This window comes from Nipponia nippon, unplaced genomic scaffold, assembly GCF_047370975.1.
Source record: "Nipponia nippon isolate SJK-2023a ecotype South Korea unplaced genomic scaffold, ASM4737097v1 scaffold_16, whole genome shotgun sequence".
NCBI lineage: Eukaryota > Metazoa > Chordata > Aves > Pelecaniformes > Threskiornithidae > Nipponia > Nipponia nippon.
In genome coordinates, this window is record NW_028262332.1 from 7,057,508 (window position 1) to 7,076,874 (window position 19,367).

Consider the following 19,367-nt stretch of genomic DNA (forward strand, 5'->3'; position numbering starts at 1 on the left):
GGAGCAGCAGTGGCACCGTGTGGTGATGTGGTCCCCTCCCAGAGAGGGGAGTGAGCCCTGGCTGCTGCTCTCCCAGGACTCGGTGCATCCCGAGAGCCCATGGTGAGCCCGGCCATGCCCCACATGACTGTGCATGCTGGGTTGCAGTGCCTCCAAACATTGAACCCAGTGCAGTGGACCTGGTTGTCCTGGAGAACGGCACGGCGTCCCTGGAGTGCCTGGTCTCAGGGCTGCCTGCTCCCGGTGAGTCGGTCCTCTCCCTTGGCTCTTGCTCATGCCTCCCTGGGGCTTCGCCTGGGTCCCTTTGGTGAGAGGGGCAGCAGCATCACTCCTTACAGCTTGGCTCCCTGCTTCCCTCCAGACATCGCCTGGTACAAGGGGCACGAGCAGCTCTTGGCTGGACTGGGCCGGACCGTGTCCAGGGATGGGAAGCGCCTGGAGATCCAGCGTGCCCAACTCTCTGACGCTGGCAGCTACCGCTGCGTGGCCTCCAATGTGGCCGGTGTCACTGAGCTCTGGTACAGCCTGCAGGTGACTGGTGAGTCTGTGATGAGCAGGGAAAGGACCGTGACTGTCTGAGAGCTGGGTGTTTCCCCCACCAGCACTTCTTGTGTGGGCATGGGACCGGCAGGGCTGTCCCAGCCCTCGGGACATGTCCCTGGAAGATGGCTTTAGCAGAGCCCCTGTCTTCTGCCCCGTTTGCAATTCCAGCCATGCAATCCCCTGTGTTCATCCCAAATAATGTCCTAGAAAAACCATGGCCCCATGGATGGGTATTGCCTGGTCCACACTGTGGTGTCTCCTACCCACTCCATCCCTTTTGCACCCTGCTGCTCCTGGTGACGTTCCTCTGCCCCCCAGTGCCTCCACAGATCACAGCTGGCCCCAGCCCCCTCACGGTGGTGGTGGACGAGCCAGTGACACTGGAGTGCGATGCCACGGGGACCCCAGCTCCGGTGCTGCTGTGGCTGAAGGACGGCAATCCGGTGTCCAGTGTCGTGGTGGGTGGCCCACAGGTGAGACAGCTCCTGATCGAGGGAGAGGGTCACTGGGGACGTCCCTCCAGGAAAATGCTCCTTTTCCTTGTTCTGGCTTTTAAAAAAACAATTGCTGGAGCCGAGCAGGTGCAATGTTGCCCAGACCTGCCCCACGTTAGGTCCATGGGAGCATGGACCTGCTCAGCCCTGCGCTGGGCTTTCCTACCACGAGTGGCATGGATGGGCAGAGGGTCCCTGGGATGTGACGAGGACGGGCTCAAGGCAGGCTTATGCCCACCCATCCCTGTTCCTGTGTGCCGGCTTGCAGCCCAGCTGCCTGTGAGTTTCTTTTGGTTTTGTGCTCATCTGGGCTCTTTCTGCACCTTGGGGAAGCACAGATCCTCTCCAGCGGGCGCATGCTGTCCCTGCCCACCGCTCGCCTCCAGGACTCAGGGACGTACACGTGTGTAGCCAGCAGCGCTGTGGGGGAGGACAGACATGAGGCCACCCTCGAGGTGCGGTGTAAGTACCCCCATGCATCCCCAACCCCTTTCCACCCGCGTGGCCGTGGGGTTGGAGGTGATGCTCGGGACCACAGGGCTGCTCTGCCATCCCCTTGCAAGCGCACAGGGCTGTGGGGGACCATCCCTGGGGAGCGGTACCGAAGGGGATGGCTCGGGGAAAGTGTTGCCCTGCCGATCTGTTTTCCAGTACCCACCACCACCCTGGGTGTGGAGAACGTCTCTGTCATCATCAACCAGCCAGTGACCCTGGAGTGCCCGGGCCCCGGGGTCCCCCCTCGGGGGTCCCGCTGGCTGAAGGATGGGAACTTGCTCACACCATCGCTGGGCACGCAGCTGTCTGCAGCAGGGACCGTGCTCCAGGTGATGTTTCAGAGTATTGCAGAGCATGGGAGGGGAAATGGGGCTGTGAAGACCCCCGTCTCCCCCTCCCCACCCTTGGGAAAGAATGGGTGCAGAGGGAGGGACTGTCCCTCCCTGCTGCCCATGGCTCAGCACCATTCCCACCCCTCAGGCTGATCCCATCCCCATGGCTTCTGCTGGCACGAAGTCCCCCTATGGAGGGGCTGCGTGGGTCCAGCTCTGCTGCAGAGCATCTTAGTGTCTGCTTCCTCCGGCAGATCGAGCGAGCCACCGCGCAGGATGCGGGCAGGTACACGTGCCAGGCGCCCGGCCGCCCAGAGAAACACTACAACCTCGATGTGTGGGGTAAGGGCCACTGCGGCTGAAATAGCCCAGCAGGGGCAAATACAGTGTGTGTGTGTATGCACACACATATATACTATATTGTATACCATTTGTATGTATAATGTGTACCTGGGGTAGCTGATTTGCTTGGAAAACACTAAGCCCAAAATATTAAAGCTCTGCAAAATGATGGAGCTGGAGGTGGTAGAGAATCCCCACCAGAACGGGTGTCAGAGGGGAAAAAGCCAACGTTTGCGTGAGTCTTGGGGGGAGATTTCAGTGATGATGCAGAAGAGGTGTCTTTCCAAAGTTCGGGCAGGAGAGTGAAGGGATTTCCTTGCTGTTGCCAGGGCTTCTCTGTCCTTTTTTTGCACTTAGTCAGTGCAGTGGTTGCTGCAGGTGTCGTCCCCCTTCTCTCGCCCTGCCCGAGAGGGGAGGATGCCAGCGGTGGTTCCCAGGCTGCTGCCAGGACAGGCACGGCTGCTTTCGCTTGCTCGATTTGAGCATCCTTGCACCTTCCCGGCCCGTTCAGCACGTCCGCAGCGCCAGGGGCTGGCTTTTCTCAGGGATGCTCTAGGCCAGTTGGTGGAAGTCCTGCAGGCAGGTAGCCAGGGAGTGGAGAAAGTCCAGTTCTCCTGATCCGGGTTTGTTCCTGCGATCCTTTCCCAGGGAAACATTTGCACGTCTGGCGTCCTGGCTCGGGTGGATTGTTTGGGTTCTGCTGTTTTTGTTTTTCAGGGGTTTCTGGGTGTTGGGTTTTTTCTTCTACAAATTGATATCCCTCATGGGAAGGAGTTACCGTTTTCCATCCAGCTGTATTTATGAGCAACTGAGCACAGCATCTGATAATGGAAAGAGTTAGGTAGCACTGCTCACTGGGAAGGTTACCTAATAAGGCTGTGTCTGGCCAACCTGGGCTTGGCCTGCCTGTGTGGCTGGCACGGGATGCTTGTCGTCCTCTGCTGTAGGCCATGTGCAATTAAAAGCATTGCTCGCTTACTAGCTGGAGATTCAAGATTATTATTTCCACATGGAGCCAGTGCAGGGGAGGCTTGCCGGTTCTTTGTGTGAAGCCCAGTGGAGCTGTGGGTGGTGCGTAGCCAGCAGGATGGAGCTCCGGTGGGGAGCTGCCCCTCTCCTCTTGTCTGGTGCCATCAGCAAGCTGCTCCTCTCCTCTCATCCCCTGCAGTGCCCCCGTCCTTCTCCTCAGCAGAGCCCACCAACATGTCCGTGCCGGAGGGGCAGTCTGTCAGGCTGGTCTGCGAGTGCCATGGGATCCCCTTCCCCACCCTGAGCTGGTGGAAGGATGGTAGGGTCCTGTTCTTCAGCCTCATCCCTCCCCACACATGTTAAAAATGTGCTTTCCTTCCTCTTTATCTTTGGACCCGATGACCTGAAAGGTCTTTTCCAACATAAATGATTCTATGTGTCGACCCACCAGTCAGAAGTTGGTCTCCTTGGAGCAAGGAGTGCTTTATGTTAAGCAGTATCCAGCTTCTGGGTGGGAACTGGTCCTGCTGGGAACCTGAGAGGAGGCTGCTGTCCCTCTCCCCGGGCAGGCGAGCCCCTCTCCACCCAGCCCGGGAGCCCGAAGCTGGTGTCCACAGGAGGGAGCATGCTGTACATTGAGAAGGTACGGCTGATGGACAAGGGGACGTACACCTGCGAATGCAGGAATGCCGCCGGCAGCAGCAGCAAGGAGCATCGCCTGGAGGTGCATGGTGAGCCGGGGGGCTCCAGAGACACAGAGGACCTATGGGGGTGGCTGAAGGTGCCACAGTCTCCCTCAATGCAAGGTCCAGCTGGACCCAAAAGTTCACAGCCGTTGCCCACTGCCTTGGGTGTTTTGGAAAGGATGCTGCTAGCTGGGCTAGCTTTGCCCCTCCAGCTTTCCTCTTGACTTCCAGCTGTTTGCAGCTGGTTTTCACTCCAGCAGCCCAACTGCACTAGTTGCACCCGCTCACATTTGCTTCGCCCTCCTGCTGCCGCCATCCAGACTGATGGCATTTGTAAATCCACTTGCATATGGCCAAGGGAGTTGCTACAGCATTGCCTTCACCCTGTGTCCCTCTGCCCACAGTGCTGCCGAGGATCCAGGGCAGCAGCAAAGCCCCGAGGAAGGTTTCTGTCATCAAGGCTGGCGAGACGGTTTTGGAGTGCGAGGTTGTGGGGACGCCACCGCCCACGGTGAAGTGGGTGAAGGACGGGCAGCCCGTGGCCAGTGGGGACGGGCTCCTGCTTATGGAGCAGGGAAGGCGGCTGCGCATCCCCAAGGCGGAGGTGGCCCATGCAGGACGCTACGCCTGCCTGGTGGCAAATGCGGTGGGGCAGGAGCGGAGAGAGTTTGACGTTGCAGTGCATGGTAGGGGTGCAGGACAGGGCTGGTGGCTGGGGAGTTTGGATGCAGGCAGGCTTGGGAGGGTGGTGATGTTGCACAGCACAAGTGCAGAGAACAAGACGACATGGAGGTCTTGGACAACCCAGCACATAGAAGATCTTGGGTCAGAAGGGGGATGCTCCAGGCATAACTGTAGAACTGGCTCCATCGGGCAGGAGTTTCCTTCTGGGGTCATCAGAGCAGACCATCTCACGCTTTATAAAGTCATCTGCTTTCCAAGGACTTGGGGAAACCTCATGGGTACCAGGGTACCAAGCACTTGAGCTGGAAAAGGCCTGAGGTGGCTCAGGTGTGTGGCCATCTTGGTGTCACACCTGTAAACATGGGCTTGGGGGTGCAGGTAGGTGACACATACTTACTGTGGGTCACCTGTCCCATAACACCTTCAAAGCTGACAACTTCAGGTGATGCTAATGGGCTCATGTCCTCAAACTGTATGAGCAGAAGGATGGGAACAAGCCAGGTTTACTCAGTTTGCCCCCTTTGCCTTGGTCCTCTGCTGTCTTGGTGGCTGCTTTGCAATGGATGTCCATCCTTTTCTGTCTCCCCAGTTCCTCCTGAGTTCCTTCAAGGATCAGGATCGACAACCAACGTCAGTGTGTCTCTGCACGGAGCTCTGATGCTGACCTGTGAGGCCACTGGTGTTCCCCTGCCCACAGTCACCTGGTCCTGGAACGGCTCTCCCGTCACCCGCAGCGAGCACACGCACTTGCTTTCAGGTCAGGGACGAGGCATGGATGCTGTGAGAGACGGGAGCTTTGGAAACATGTTTTGCCCCAACGCTGATGGGTTTAAATGTGGTGGAGCCCCAGCCCTGCAGGAGCACTGCTGGGATGGGCTGGTGCCTGGATCAGGGCCCTGAGACCTCTCTGCTCCCTGTTTGCAGGGGGCTGGCTGCTGAGGCTCACCCGTGCACGAGCCCAGGATGGTGGCCACTATTCCTGCCTGGCCAGCAATGTAGCTGGGGAGGCCAGGAGGCATTTCCATGTGGATGTCTTAGGTAAGGAGGGGTTGTCAGTCTGCTGCAGGATTCCCGATGGGATTTCAGAGCTTTACCCTTGCAGGGACAGTCACGACTTAAGACTGGGCATGGTGGGAGCTGCAGTGCTGGAGTCCTTCGTGCCTTAGCATGTGAGCTCGGAGGCTTGGCAAAGCTGGCCAGCTGATGAGGTCCCTGGTGGCTTGTGTTCCTAGTTCCTCCCCACATCGAGAACGCAGGCGAAGAAGAGACCATCAAAGTGCCCGAAGGCCACCCTGTCACCTGGTCCTGCCTGGCTGCGGGTGAGCATCACACGGGGAGCGGCGGTGGCGTGAGCAGGTGGGAGATGGGGCTCAGGGACCTGAGTCTCCCTTTGGGACATGGAGCAAATGGAAGGCTCCAGCCAATGACATGAAAATAGCTGAAATCGTCTGAAGAGCATTTTTGGGATAGTTCCTGGCTTTGCAGTTGGGCTATCCGGGAAGCGCTGGGGAGAGGACGCCCATGCGGGGAGCTTGTTCCATGACGTAAGCTCCAAGCTTTCCAAATGGAGCTAAAATTCCTCTAATCTGGTTTCTACTTTAGTGATGGGAATAATTAATCACCTCCTACTCAGGACAGTTTTCTTTCTTCTTGCTGGCTCATCCAGCAGCCTCTAAAAACCTGATCCAGATCATGATAACTTTGGATTTGGGCTGATGTCCCTGCTTCCCAGAAAATCTCCAGCGTGGCGACCCTGGTCAGGCTGTGCGCACGCACAGAAAAAGCTTTGTATGAAGGCTAAAACCTGCTTTCCACCCTGCACAGGCAATCCCCAGCCTATGATCACTTGGCTGAAAGATGGCCACCCTCTGCCCCGTGGAGACACCTTCTCCATCTCCCCTGATGGCTCCGTGCTCCACATCCCCCGAGCCTCCCTGTCTGACGCTGGCCACTACTCCTGCGTGGCCTTCAGCTCTGTGGCAAATCAAACCAAGCACTACCTGCTAGATGTTTTGGGTACGAGATGCCTTCAGATGGTGGCAGTGTCTTGGGTGTGAGAAGGGGACATGGACTTAGAGGGCTTTTTAATTGCCTGTGCCAGGTAGGTGGTGAGGATCCCTTAACCTTACTGGCCAGCAGCATGGCATGAGGTCCTGGACCTGCTCCAAATCCTTCAGAAGACCTCCTGGATGGGCATAAAGGGCCCATCTAGTGCAGGATCCATCTCTGACGGTGGCTGATGGGAAGGGGGAGAGTGTCTCTTGTGTCCCTTGTGCTTTTGGAGGGCAGAGTCTGAAGCTGGGCTTGTGCTGTACGGGTTGTGCATTTCACATGTTATGATCAAGTCTAACTCCCTGAACTTGGATCATGCTCTCTGGTGGGGGGATGAAGCATCGGGAAGCCTAAGTGGGTGCTAATGCTGATCTGCCATGCAAACACGTTTCTGCAGCCAGTCCTACCTTTGCAGGAGATGCCCATGATGCTGTCACAGAAGAAGTCACAGTGATCATCAACAACCCCATCTCCCTGGTCTGTGAGGCTCTGACATACTCATCTCCCAACATCACCTGGCTCAAGGATGAGGTTCCCCTCAAAGTGTCTAGAAACATCCACCTGCTCCCTGGTACTGTGCTGGTGTCTACTGGCTCTGCATGACCATGGTGGCCCCTTGCTGCATGCCCGGGGAGTGGGAGCGGGGCCTTTTCTGGGTCTCACGGCAGTCCGTGGCAGTGGGATGGTGAGAAATCATCATCCTGCAGGACCTCAGGGGCTCAGGCCATCAGGTGGGTGCTGCTCTTCCATGTGCTGCATCATCTGATATAGCTAAAGCCTCCTCGGCAGCATCAGAGAGATAGCACTGGTTTATATAAGCCTGGCAGATGGGCTCTAGAAGAGCATTACATCCACTCAAGTCAGGCTTGCAGGTGATCAGTGGGTCCCTTAAGATGCCTTCTTGTGCTGCATGGGGATAGACAGCTGTGGCTGTGAGCAGCAACCCTCTAAGGAGACCCCCTTTGCCCAGGTGGCCACGGGCTGCAGATCCTGAATGCCCAGGAAGAGGATGCGGGCACATACAGCTGCATCGTGGCCAGCGAGGCTGGGGAGGCCGTGAAGAACTACTCCGTGAAGGTCCTGGGTGCGGGAGCTCTCCATGTCCTTCCTATCTCCTGCAGCGAACCCACCACTGTAACCGGGCCAGTGCCCCTTCCTTCCCTCCCCATGCCTTCACCCCAGGGAGCTGCACCGCTTGTAGCTGGTGCTCAGTCACACACATACCAGCACGTGGCCCCAAAAAGCCTCTGGTCTACCCTGAGGAGGGCAAAGGGGTCTGTCTGGGGGTGTCAGCAGCCCCCCCATGGTGCTGCCTGTTGCTGATTAGGGCAGAGCAAGAGCTCTGGGGGCTCTTCTCTCATGCCAGCTGTGTCATCTCTCCCCACTAGTTCCTCCTTGGATTTCCAGAGATGACCCTTTGGGGGAATTTGCCACGAAAGAGGTAAAAGCCATGGTCAACAGCACAGTGACGCTGGAGTGCGAGACCTGGGCTGTGCCCGAGCCAACCATCCAGTGGTACAAGGACAAGCAGGTGAGGTTCTAACTGCAACCAGGGAGGAGCTGCTGGGTTTGGGGACCCTCTCAGGTGGATGGAGTGGGAAGATACCCTTTATATGGCTGGCTGGGCTCCATCCCACTCCTGGGTGTGTAATCCTCCTCCTGTCCTTCTATTTCTTCTCTGCCTTGGGGCTGGGGTCCCCGTGCAGCTCCTGGAAAGTGCTGGCCACCTCCAGATCCTCAGTGAGGGGCAGGTCCTTCAGATCAAACCAGCCAGCGTCTCGGATTCAGGGCACTACACCTGCGTGGCCACCAACGCCGTGGGTGAAGATGACAGGGACTTCATCGTGCATGTCCAAGGTGAGCCCTGGGTGGCCAGCCAGTGCTCGGAGCAGCGGGTGTCTTGGCAAGAGGAGGGGTCCCTAGTGGAGTCCCTCGTGGGAGCAGAGCAGGGTGAGCAGGAAGAGGGTTTGTATCTGCTGGAAAACGGACATCTCCTTGGCCCCGGTCAGGCCTGGGCAGATGCTCCGGTTGCACCTGGGGATGTGAGTCCCCATTCCCCACAGCTGACCACAGCCTGTCCCCACAGTGCCGCCCCTCTTCCAGCAGCAGATGAGCCCCAACGAAGCCCTTGAGATCTTCCACCGGGAGGAAGACCAGGACGGGGAGGTGACGGAGCACCGGCAGGCCATCCTCAACCAGCCCACTGCGCTCTACTGTGACACCAGTGCCATCCCACCGCCCCAGCTCACCTGGTACAAGGATGGGGAGCCCCTCTCCCCTGGCTCGGGGGTGCTGATGCTGCTAGGTAATGGCCACGGACCCTCACTGTGGGATTGGGGGGGGTTTCCTGCAGCAGCTTTGTGGGGTGAGAGCATCTGTAGCATGGAGGAGGTTGGATCCTGTCCCCTTGCTCCTGCCAGCATGCACAGCACCTGTGGGACCTGCAGGGTCTTCCCTGTTCCCTGCCCCAACCTTGCCTTGTGCCACAGGGGGCCGGGTGCTGCAGCTGCCCGTGGTGCGGGAGGAGGACGCGGGCACGTACACCTGCGAGGCGTCCAATGCGGCGGGACGGGACCGCCTGCACTACGAGCTGGAGGTGCTGAGTGAGTACGGGGCTGGGGCAGGGAGTGGATGGAGGCTCATGGCAGCCCTGTAACTGCTGGTTTGCAGCTGCCCCGGCCATCCACGGTGGCACAGAGGACCTGGCTGAGGAGGTGACAGCCACCATCAATGGCACCATCCGCTTCAAGTGCAACGCCACCGGGCACCCAGTGCCCGCAGTGTCCTGGCTCTGGAACGATGTCCCCATTGTGGTCAGCCCACGGCACCAGCTCCTGGAGGGCGGCACAGTCCTGCAGGTTGGTGTCCCCTTGGGCACGGTGGCTGTGCTGGGGGGAGACACGGGAGACACCAGGTGGAGGGGACAGGGCACCCTTCCCTCCCCAGGGAGGAGGCTGCCCTGGTCTTGCCAGGTTCCGAGGTCCCTGTGGGAGCCCCAGCAGCTCCCTGGCTCGGGGCAGCCCTCAGCAGGGCTCCGCTCCCCCTTTGCAGGTGGCCGCGGTGGAGGCAGCTGACACTGGCAGCTACACGTGCGTGGCTGAGAACCCGGCCGGATCAGCTGAGAAGCACTTTGCCCTTGCTGTGCAAGGTAAGGCATCCCCAGCGACCCTTCCCCGGGTCGCTGATTTACCCTTCCTCTCCTCCTCCTCTGCCAGCCAGAGTCTCCTGTGGCTCCTGAACTGCGTGGCTGCCCTCGTGCTTGTCACGCTTGCCCCATGCGAGGAGGTCGAGGCGCCAGCATGCTCTAAGCAGGCGAGATGCTTGGTGCACGTTTCCTCCTGGGGAGAGCTCAGCCTCCCCAGTGACGCTTCCCCTCTGGCACTGTCTTTTGGGGTGTGCCGGAGTAGAAGCACCCCGGATCATGGGTGCAAACCCTGAAAGCGTCGATGGCACCATCAACGGCAGCATCTCGCTGGCATGTGATGTCCAATCCCACCCCGCTGCGGAGATCGCCTGGTACAAGGATGGCCATGTCCTGCAGCTCGGTGAGGAGGTGACCCTCGCCCCAGGTACGTTGGGATGAGCAAGGATGACAGCCTGTTCCCCGGGGCTTGGCACGGTCACCAGCTCTCGATGGCGGGCTGTAACTCCCCTAACCTGCCCTTCTGAATGCCACAAGCGGGACTCGAGCTCAGACTTTCAGCAGTAACCACATGCTAACAACTTACTGCCGAGCGATCCCTTCTGGAAAGGACCGAGGTTGCATCCTGAGCATCCAGGAGCTCAGCACCCTTCTCTGCTGTGCACAGTGAGGCCTCAGACCTCAAAGAGAGATTTTGGCCAGACACCTCTCGCATGGAGCTTGGCCGGCTGCTGGGGGATGGGTCAGCTTGCTGGCACGGTGGCCCAGACTCGGTCCTGGCTCCAGCCCGCCCTGACTCCCTGCTCTCTGCTTCTTCCAGGCTCACGGGTGCTGCAGCTGCCTCGCCTGCAGCTTTCCAGCTCAGGCACATACACATGCGTGGCGCTGAATGCCGTCGGCCAGGACGAGAAGCGCTTCATCCTCACCGTCCACGGTAAGTGGTGAGGGCTCGGCCGGGAGCTCTGCCCCCCCGAGCGCACACGAAGGAGCTGATGGCAAACCCTGCTCCGCATATTCCTGCTCACAGACCCCATCTCCGCTCCTCCTCTCCAGGGCCCCCAGGCACCGAGGACCCACAGCAGGAGACACTGGATGCCGACATGGGGAGCCCCCTGGTCCTGACCTGCCAAGTCACTGGTGTGCCCGCGCCGGCCGTCACCTGGCTGAAGGACGGGATCCCGCTGGGTATGTGTGTGGGAGGACACCATGCCAGGCTGCCATCCCGAGCCTCACCACTGTCCTGCCTCAGTTTCCCCATTTCTAATCCTGCTGTGAGAGAACGGCAGGGCCCCATGAGGAGGCAGAAGCACGAAGTGGCTGGCATTTTCCCTGCATGATTTTAAGGGGCCTCTGATTCATTTCTGAGGCTGAAACAATGGGTCGTGGGCATGGGATGTGATGGAGAGATGTGGGGGTCAGCTCTCTGGGTACCAGCCCTTGGGCTACCTGCTGGGATAGGGGTTTGCCCCCAGACCAGTGGCGTTTTTCTCCTGCAAAGCTCCAGCAACGCTCAGTGCAAACACCCTGCTCTGCAGAGCCCTGACCTCCGCTTTAACCAAGTCCCCAAACCTGGGTCCTGGGGGTGGGAGGGAGGGACCGTGACACCGTGCCTGGGGAGGGCTTGGCGGAGGAGCGCTGCTGCAGCCCCCTTCGCCCCGTCTCCTCACAGAGAGCAGCCCGGAGCAGGGCCTGGTGGCTGGGGGGGGGCAGCTCCAGCTCAGCCCCCTGCAGCCCTTCCACCAGGGCCGATACACTTGCCTGGCACGGGGCCTGGGTGCCGAGACACGCAAGGACTTCATAGTGCTGGTGCGAGGTACGGCTTTCCCATGGTGGCGGAGGTCCCCGCAGGCTCTCCCTCTGAGAGGAGCCTTCCTCCCCCTCCTCTTCCTCAGCCTCCCTCTCTTCTCGGCACAGTGGCACCCCGCATCACCAGCGCGGGGGTTCCCAGTGAGCACAGCGTGCTGGAGGGCAGAGGGGTGAGGCTGGAGTGCCGGGCAGAGGGGCAGCCCACCCCCCAGATCTCCTGGCTGAAGGACGGGCAGCCTCTGGGGCTGCAGCCCCCTTCACGCGCCCGGTGAGTCTGGGGTGGGGGGGACCACCCCAGGGGCTAGCCACAGCGTAGCCCCGTCCGTGCCTCAGTTTCCCCCTGTGCAGAAGAGCAATGCAACGCAGGCTGAGTTCTGCTGCTTCTCCCCTGTCTCCCTGCTTGGGCTGGGATGAATGTATCCCAGCTGTTTTGTTGAGAAGTGTCATCCTGGGTTAAGCCCTGGCATCCTGGATCCTGCTGCAGCCTTGTGTGGTCGCTATCGCCCTGGCAGGGTCCTAGATCCTGTGCTGGCCTTGCAGCGCACCCCAAAATCTGCAGCCTGGGTTGCAACAAAGCACAGAGCATCTCTGCCCCATGAGCACGTTGGGGATGGACATGCAGGTCACTGTCCCATCCTCCCTGCGCAGGATGTCCCCGGATGGCAGCTCCCTGCTCCTCGAGGGGCTCCAGGCTGCCGACTCAGGGGCATACACCTGCCTGGCCCGAAACAGCGCAGGCGAAGACGCACGGCTGCACACGCTGAGCGTGCTGGGTGAGTGGGGCTGGGGCCCACGGGGCAGCACCAGGGCCACCCACCCCCAACAGCCCTGTCAGCGCCTCTGTCCCCTCACCCAGTTCCCCCCTCCATCGAGAGAGGTGCCGGTGACTCGGAGGTGGTCCGGGCCATCCTGTCCGAGGTGGTGACACTGGAGTGCCGGGCGCGGGGGTCCCCTCCGCTGCACGTGAGCTGGCTGAAGGACGGGCTGCCCCTGCGCCTGTCCCCCCGCGTTACCCTGTTCTCAGCTGGACACATCCTCCGGTAAGAAGCGACCCTAGAGTGATGCTTGGCCGCAGGCTTTGGGGCTGGTACCCAGGTTTGCGTGCCAGGATGGCCACAGCTGCACCCCGAAGGTGGCTGCATGTCAGTGTGGAGACTTTGGGGAGCAGGGGGACCTGGAGCTGACATCTCCTCCCCATCCCCGTGCCCCACTCCATGGGGTAGGATCTCCCAGGCACAGGTCTCTGACGCCGGGCTCTACACCTGCATCGCCTCCAGCCGGGCAGGGGTGGCCGATCGCAGCTTCGTCCTGCAGATACGGGGTACGGGGCAGCCAGGGGTTTGGGGAGAGCAGAGCGGGGAGCACCAGTTTTGCTGGCAGAGAGCACATCATGCTTTGCAGCTCTGTTTCTAAGCAGGGTCCTGAGCTGGCCCTTGACTGCTGGTGTTGGGCTCAAGGAGGATGGAGCAAAGTGGGATCAGCCTGAAAGCAGTCCCAGAGCACCCTGCAGAGAGGCTGAGCCACCTCTGGGTGCTCACAGGGCACTAGGGAATTGCCAAATACATCCCCAGTGCCTGGGGATCCAGTTTTGCTCCCATGGCCACACTAAGGGGGACCACTCCCTTCCCAGTGCCCCCCATCCTGGAGAGCCCAGAGAGCAGTGAGGAGCAGATGGTGGCCCAGGGCTCCGACGTCGCCTTCACCTGTGAAGCCACTGGGTCCCCAGCACCGACAGTGACCTGGGTGAAGGACGGCGAGCCCCTGGCACAGCAAAGCAACCGGGTGGCAGGTGGCCCGCGGCTGAACCTGACAGCCGTGGGGCCAGCTGACGCAGGGGTATACGCCTGCCTGGCGGCCAACGAGGCGGGGGAGGCCAGCAAAGCCTTCCACCTCATGGTGACGGGTGCGTGTCTGGCCCTGGGGATTTGGGAGGGACAGCTGGCCAATTTTTAGGGAGCAACGAGGGGTTGAGCCCACCTGCCTCGCTGTGTGCCTTGCAGAGCCACCCCGTATTGAGGCTGCGCCCCATCCCACTGAGATGTCAATCGCCGTGGGCACCCCGCTAGAGCTGACGTGTGTGGTGACGGGTGTCCCCGTGCCCACTGTAACCTGGGAGAAGGACGGGCGGCTGCTGGCAGGGCCCTGGCTTGTGTCGGGGAATGAGAGCACCCTCCACATCGAGAGCACAAAGGTAGGGGCTCTTCTTTCTTCTCCCCACCTGCATTTTCTTTTCATGCCTCAATTTTTCCCTCTCCTGGCTTTGGATAGGTGGCTGATGCTGGCTTGTACACCTGCCTGGCCGCTAGCCCTGCCGGGGAGGACAGCAGAAGCTTCCACGTCAGCATCCAAGGTAGCGTGGCCCCAGTGGTGCAGTGAGGAGGGTGCTAGCAGGGGGTGCTGCGGGGTGGTCAGAGCTCTGGGGGACCAGAGAGCTGGAGCATCCCCTGCATCCCCATCCTGGGGATCGCTGGGAGATGGATGGGAAGAGGGGTGGGGGCTGTCAGGCCTCCATTGGGGGGAATCTGGAGCACAGCGTGATGGTCCTGCAGAGCAGGGGGACTATGCATGACTTTACAGGGACAGGTACAGGGGTGCCCAAGCCACATGGCACCCCCTGACTCACCTGGCACGCATCCCACAGCACCTCTCAGCATCGCAAGCATTGGAGAGACCCACAGCATCACTGCTGTGGCAGGGGGGCAGCTCACCCTGGAGTGCCCTGAGGATGCCGTGCCACCCCCCCACATCGAGTGGCACTGGGAGGGCTCCCCACTGCAGGTACGTGTGATGGGACCCGGGCCGGTGCACGGGCAGGGGCTGGGGTGCACCTTCACCACCCCCACCACGGGGGTGATGCGGGGAGCGCTGCTGACGGGGGCTCCCGGGGGCGTTAGGAGGATGCCCGCAGGCGGGTCCTGGCCGAGGGGCGCTTCCTGCAGATCCGGGCCGTGGGGGCGGCGGACGGTGGGGAGTACAGCTGCAGGGCCACCAACACGCTGGGGGACACCAGCCTGCGTGTCCAGGTGGAGGTTCACGGTGAGCGATGATGCCCTGCCACAGGGCTTTGCTGGCAGTGCGTGCCAGCTCTGTCCCTGTTAGGGGATGCGCAACATTATGGGAGGTTCTAAGGTTGGGGTAATGGGAAGGGGGGGTTGGAAGGTGCCAAGCCAGTGCTGGTCTGGGCTGATGTTCTCTGTTCCCTGAGCCCTGTCTCTGACTTTCTGCGGTGCTGGCTGGGCGCTGCCGCAGTGGCCCCGGAGATCCAGCCGGGCCCCGAGGAGGCGAGGGCACTGCTGAATGGCTCAGCGGTACTGCCGTGCCGGGCGGAGGGGTGGCCCATGCCCCGGGTGACGTGGTGGAAGGACGGCCGGCTCCTGCCTCTCCGTGGGAGCAACAGGTATGAGGCTCTGCGAGTTGGTGGCACTGAGAGCTGGCGCTCAAATTGTGCCACCCTCCACATCAATAGGTGTTTTGACGTGCCTGGAGCAGAGACAGCGTTGTCCCCCCGCAAAGGGCTGTGCTCTGTCCCCACACCAGCTCAGCAGACATGTGCCACATCTGGCTCCAGTGTCATATGCCACCTTCCCAGCCGCGTGTCCCCATGTGTTGGAGCACGGCCGTGCAGAACCCCCACAGGGCTCCCATGCTCTCCCTCCCCAGGCTGCAGCTCCTGCCAGGCGGCTCCTTGCAAATTGACCCCATTCAGGTCCAGGATTCGGGCTATTACCTCTGCATGGCATCCAGCCCTGCCGGCTCCGACCGGCGAGGCCTGGACCTCCACGTCCTGGGTAAGCAGAAGAACCAAGCCAGATCCCTCCTGGGCTCACCCCCCTCCAACCCACCGCTGCTGGGCTGCTCTGATACAACGATGTGCTGCTGTCCTCTGCTCATCACTGCCATGCCCTTCCACAGTCCCTCCCGCCATCGCCCCCGGGCCCTCCAACCTCACCCTGCTGGCTCAGCAGCCAGCTGCACTGGGCTGCGACGCCTGGGGATTCCCCAAGCCCCACGTCAGGTGGGAGAAGGATGGCCACCCTCTGAACCCACACCTCCCGCCTGGCGCCTACAGGTACCCGCTGGCCACCTTGCCTGCCAAAGGGTCCCACTGTAGGATGGGGTTTGCCCCCTCTTGCTGCTCCCTGTGTGGCAGGGGCTGACCCCAACACGTGCTCTGCCCTTGCAGCTTGCAGTCCTCGGGGTCGTTGCTTATCACCAGCCCCAGTCCCCGGGACGAGGGGCGGTTTGAGTGCATCGCCACCAATGCTGCGGGAGAGGCACACAAGGTCTTCCTCGTGTCCGTCCACGGTGAGCTCCTGGGGGCTGTGGGTCTTGCTGAGAGTGGCTTTCCCAGAGTCTGTCATCACCTCAGGTGTGATGTGGGGTGTGCTCCAGCCCCCCCCAGGCTTGGGTCCCCTCTAGAGGACTGGCTATGGGGGTGGGGAAAGGGGATGGGATCCCCTTCAGCATTTCTATGCAGCCCTACTCATCACCCTCCCTCACCTTTCCAGTGCCCCCCACCATTGCTGATGACCTTACGGACGTGGTTGTCACCCGGCTGTCCCCTGCGGTCCTCACCTGCTACGCCTCCGGTGTGCCCCCACCCACGGTGTCGTGGAGCAAGGATGGGGCTCAGCTGGGCAGCCGAGGAGGGGGCTACCGCATCCTGCCCACAGGTACGGGCACGGGGCAGTGCAGCGCCGGTGGGGCAATGGGTCCCTGCCAGCCCTCCCGCTGCCTCCCCTCTGCCCGCTGTCTTCCCAGGGGCCCTGGAGATCAGGCAGGTGCTGCCTGCACATGCTGGCCGCTACACCTGCACGGCGAGGAGCGCTGCTGGCACAGCCCGAAAACACCTCCGGCTCGTGGTGCATGGTACATGCAGCTCCCAGGGGTCCCGCTCCCTGTGCCTTGGCCCACCTTGGGGGAGCCCTGGTGGGCAACACTTCCCTGCCGCTTGTAGAACCCCCTGCCTTGAAACCCCTGCCCGGCATGGTGATGGTGATGGTCAACACCAGTGCGGTGCTGTCCTGTGAGGCGACCGGGGTCCCCCAGCCGGAGGTCACCTGGCAGAAGGATGGTGTCGGCATTGCCGGAGGTGAGCGGGAGCCCGCTGGAGGCTGGTAGAGCGCGTGCTGCCTGCCAGCCTTCGTCCAGGGGGAGATTTGGGTGCCCAGAGGTTGTAGGCGTCCCAGCAAGGTGCTGGGTGGCACTGCGCGTGGGTCCTCCTGGCTCCCGGCTGCCATCCAAGGTGGGCTGGAGCCATTCCCGGGGATTCCCCAGGAAGGGGCACTTCTGTAGGCGAAGCAGTCCCGGCACACCATCTATCTGTGCCCTAGCACGGCTGTGCTGCCCTGTCCTGCCCTTCATTCCTGCCCATCCCCGCAGGGCCCGGGCTGAAGGTGCTCCCCAATGGGCAGCTGCATCTCCTCCGGGCCTCCCTGAGGGACGCGGGCACCTACCTGTGCATGGCTCGCAACCCCTCAGGCACTGCTGCGGGACGGACCAGGCTGATTGTGCAAGGTAAGGCAGGACTGGGGCACCAGCACTTGCCCCCTCCTCTGCTCGGCTCCTTCCCCGGTACCTCGCAGTGAACCCTGGCTGTCAAGGTGTGAGCAAGTCCTTGCCCTCCTGCCCCATCCAGTGCCCCCCGTCATCGCAGCCGGCCCGGCGGAGCTGGGTGTCCTGGAGGGGCTGGAGGTGCTGCTGCCCTGCGCCGCCCACGGTGTCCCCGAGCCTCGTGTGTCCTGGAGCCGGGAGGGAGCCCCAGTGCGGGGTGGGGGGGGAAAGGCCACTGTCCTGCCCTCCGGGGAGCTGCTACTCCAGGACGTCCAGGTGAGCACCATCCCCTCCTGCAGCCGAGCTAGCTGTAAGTTGGAGAGCTGGAAAACAAGCATCTGTTGCTGCTGAAAAGAAAGCCCAGGTTGTTCTGTGCCCTGTCATGTCCCTGGGCTGGGGCTGGCAGGACGAGGTGTCGCTTAGCCAAGCTGCATCCTGACTGCTTTCAAAAATATTTGGCAGAGGGAGAGCCCTGTTCGGTCCTTTGCAACAGGCTGGTGGGTCAGGGCAGCATGAGTTTGCTAACGTGGGCTGGAAAACACGGCTATGGCCGAGATGTGGCTTTTTGGTGCGCAACAGCCAGCAGAGATGCAGCTGAGCGAGCCAGGGCTGCAGCCGGACCCCAGACCTGAGCCCAACCCCTGTCCTCCCCGCTTTCCCTGTGCAGGAGGGGGATTCCGGGAGCTATTCCTGCACTGCAGTGAACTCAGCCGGGAGGGCCGTCCGCTGGCTCTCCCTCTCTGTCCACACCCTGCCCACGTTCACCCGCCTGCCCAGAGACGTCACCCTGAGCTGGGGCGAGAGGCTGGAGCTGGTGTGTGCTGCTGTGGGCAGCCCCCAGCCCCACATCTCCTGGACGGCCAACGGGCAGCTCGTCACTGGTGCGTGGCAGGGGGACCGCGGGCAGGTGGGGCAGAGGACGCTGAGCTTCGTGGGGAGGATGTGATCCTGGCTTCCTCCCCATCCTTCTTCCACCTTTTGGGGTCCCTGGGGTGCTGGCACAGCTGGCTGTGTGGGTTTATAACCAGTTGGTCCCTGTCTGTGCTTTTTGGGGGGTTTGCACCCCACAGATGGTGTGTCAGGGCAGGGCGGCCAGAGCACCCTAAGGCGGGAGGCAGCCACCCATGCCGACAGTGGGACCTACGTCTGCCACGCCGAGAACAGCGCTGGTGCCATCAGGGCCACCGCCTTTGTCTCCATCAGAGGTAGGTGCTAGTGGGGAAACCAGGGTGCCCGGCCAGCCCTCCTCCTCTGCCACCCCTCTTCCTTCCCCAGAGGCACCCATCATATGGGGGGACCCCAGCACCTACCAGGTGGAGCCCCCCGGGGGTGATGCCCTCCTCGACTGTGATGCCCGGGGCCACCCCACACCCCTCATCCGTTGGAGCAAGGACGGGGTGCTGGTGGCGACCGGCGGGCACCTGCGCCAGCTGCAGAATGGCTCCCTGGCCATCCGCGCTGTGGGGGTGAGTGGGGTTTTGGTGGGTGTCAGCGCGTTTTGGGGAGCTTTCACAGCAAAGCCGAGTGTGGTGCTAACACTGTTGATATCACCAGAGCGCTGACGCAGGGCACTACCGGTGCGTGGCAGAGAATGATGCAGGCATGGCGGCAAAGGTTGTCACCCTGGCCCTGCAGAGTGAGTGCTGTGCCCCCCTTTGCACCCTCCTTTTGAGGGACTGCAAATCATGTCACCCCCCAGCCCCCTGGACCACCTCTGACTCCTGGGGAACGGCCCCAGCACCGCTGGGATGCTGCGGCACTGCCTGCATCCCTTTCCCTGCCCAGGTGCCCCCACGGTGGCGGTGACACCACGAGCAGTGGCAGTGCGCACCGGGCAGCGGGTGCTGCTGCACTGTGCTGTGTCGGGAGAGCCCACCCCCTCCGTGGAGTGGCGGCGGGACGGGGAGCCACTGTCTGAGGGTCCCCGCGCCCGCGTCCTGCCCAACGCCACGCTGCTCCTGCCCACCGTCAGCCGCCGGGATGCCGGCAGCTACTCCTGCCTCGCTCGCAACGCCCTGGGGTCTGCTGTCGCCCATGTATCCCTGGCCGTCCGAGGTGGGTGTCTGCCCTGGGGCTTGTGGGGCTTCTGGCTGGCTCGGGGGGCTGGGGCTGCCCGCAGCACCGTTACCCTGGGGTAAGACCTCCTGCATGGTGGTTTGGAGGGATATTGCCATTTCTTACTTGCTCTAAACCCCTTGATTCATACTCTGGTTTGCCCTCTTCCATCTCTTCCACTGCTCATCTGAAGGTCTGAGCCCAGACAAACCCT

General features: G+C 61.7%; 1 protein-coding gene across 1 annotated transcript in view; it reads left to right on the forward strand.

The window, feature by feature from the left end:
• The window catches only part of HMCN2 (hemicentin 2), a 37,292-nt gene that overhangs the window by 13,736 nt on the left and 4,189 nt on the right, over positions 1-19,367 (forward strand). The window contains exons 26-73 of the mRNA XM_087752708.1: positions 148-243; positions 362-538; positions 862-1,016; positions 1,376-1,499; positions 1,689-1,861; positions 2,119-2,206; positions 3,375-3,494; positions 3,745-3,906; positions 4,266-4,547; positions 5,135-5,302; positions 5,470-5,583; positions 5,778-5,864; positions 6,370-6,561; positions 7,013-7,168; positions 7,568-7,681; positions 7,986-8,128; positions 8,304-8,454; positions 8,684-8,902; positions 9,087-9,200; positions 9,268-9,455; positions 9,649-9,745; positions 10,005-10,166; positions 10,560-10,673; positions 10,793-10,924; positions 11,409-11,552; positions 11,654-11,813; positions 12,194-12,318; positions 12,402-12,585; positions 12,769-12,866; positions 13,176-13,448; positions 13,546-13,736; positions 13,814-13,895; positions 14,187-14,323; positions 14,440-14,581; positions 14,795-14,942; positions 15,206-15,333; positions 15,458-15,614; positions 15,729-15,850; positions 16,054-16,218; positions 16,307-16,414; positions 16,503-16,637; positions 16,928-17,062; positions 17,184-17,374; positions 17,766-17,979; positions 18,169-18,303; positions 18,374-18,564; positions 18,653-18,734; positions 18,884-19,153. Of these exons, the coding sequence (XP_087608834.1) occupies positions 148-243; positions 362-538; positions 862-1,016; positions 1,376-1,499; positions 1,689-1,861; positions 2,119-2,206; positions 3,375-3,494; positions 3,745-3,906; positions 4,266-4,547; positions 5,135-5,302; positions 5,470-5,583; positions 5,778-5,864; positions 6,370-6,561; positions 7,013-7,168; positions 7,568-7,681; positions 7,986-8,128; positions 8,304-8,454; positions 8,684-8,902; positions 9,087-9,200; positions 9,268-9,455; positions 9,649-9,745; positions 10,005-10,166; positions 10,560-10,673; positions 10,793-10,924; positions 11,409-11,552; positions 11,654-11,813; positions 12,194-12,318; positions 12,402-12,585; positions 12,769-12,866; positions 13,176-13,448; positions 13,546-13,736; positions 13,814-13,895; positions 14,187-14,323; positions 14,440-14,581; positions 14,795-14,942; positions 15,206-15,333; positions 15,458-15,614; positions 15,729-15,850; positions 16,054-16,218; positions 16,307-16,414; positions 16,503-16,637; positions 16,928-17,062; positions 17,184-17,374; positions 17,766-17,979; positions 18,169-18,303; positions 18,374-18,564; positions 18,653-18,734; positions 18,884-19,153 (7,245 nt within the window). The remainder of the gene's footprint in view (positions 1-147; positions 244-361; positions 539-861; positions 1,017-1,375; positions 1,500-1,688; positions 1,862-2,118; positions 2,207-3,374; positions 3,495-3,744; positions 3,907-4,265; positions 4,548-5,134; positions 5,303-5,469; positions 5,584-5,777; positions 5,865-6,369; positions 6,562-7,012; positions 7,169-7,567; positions 7,682-7,985; positions 8,129-8,303; positions 8,455-8,683; positions 8,903-9,086; positions 9,201-9,267; positions 9,456-9,648; positions 9,746-10,004; positions 10,167-10,559; positions 10,674-10,792; positions 10,925-11,408; positions 11,553-11,653; positions 11,814-12,193; positions 12,319-12,401; positions 12,586-12,768; positions 12,867-13,175; positions 13,449-13,545; positions 13,737-13,813; positions 13,896-14,186; positions 14,324-14,439; positions 14,582-14,794; positions 14,943-15,205; positions 15,334-15,457; positions 15,615-15,728; positions 15,851-16,053; positions 16,219-16,306; positions 16,415-16,502; positions 16,638-16,927; positions 17,063-17,183; positions 17,375-17,765; positions 17,980-18,168; positions 18,304-18,373; positions 18,565-18,652; positions 18,735-18,883; positions 19,154-19,367) is intronic.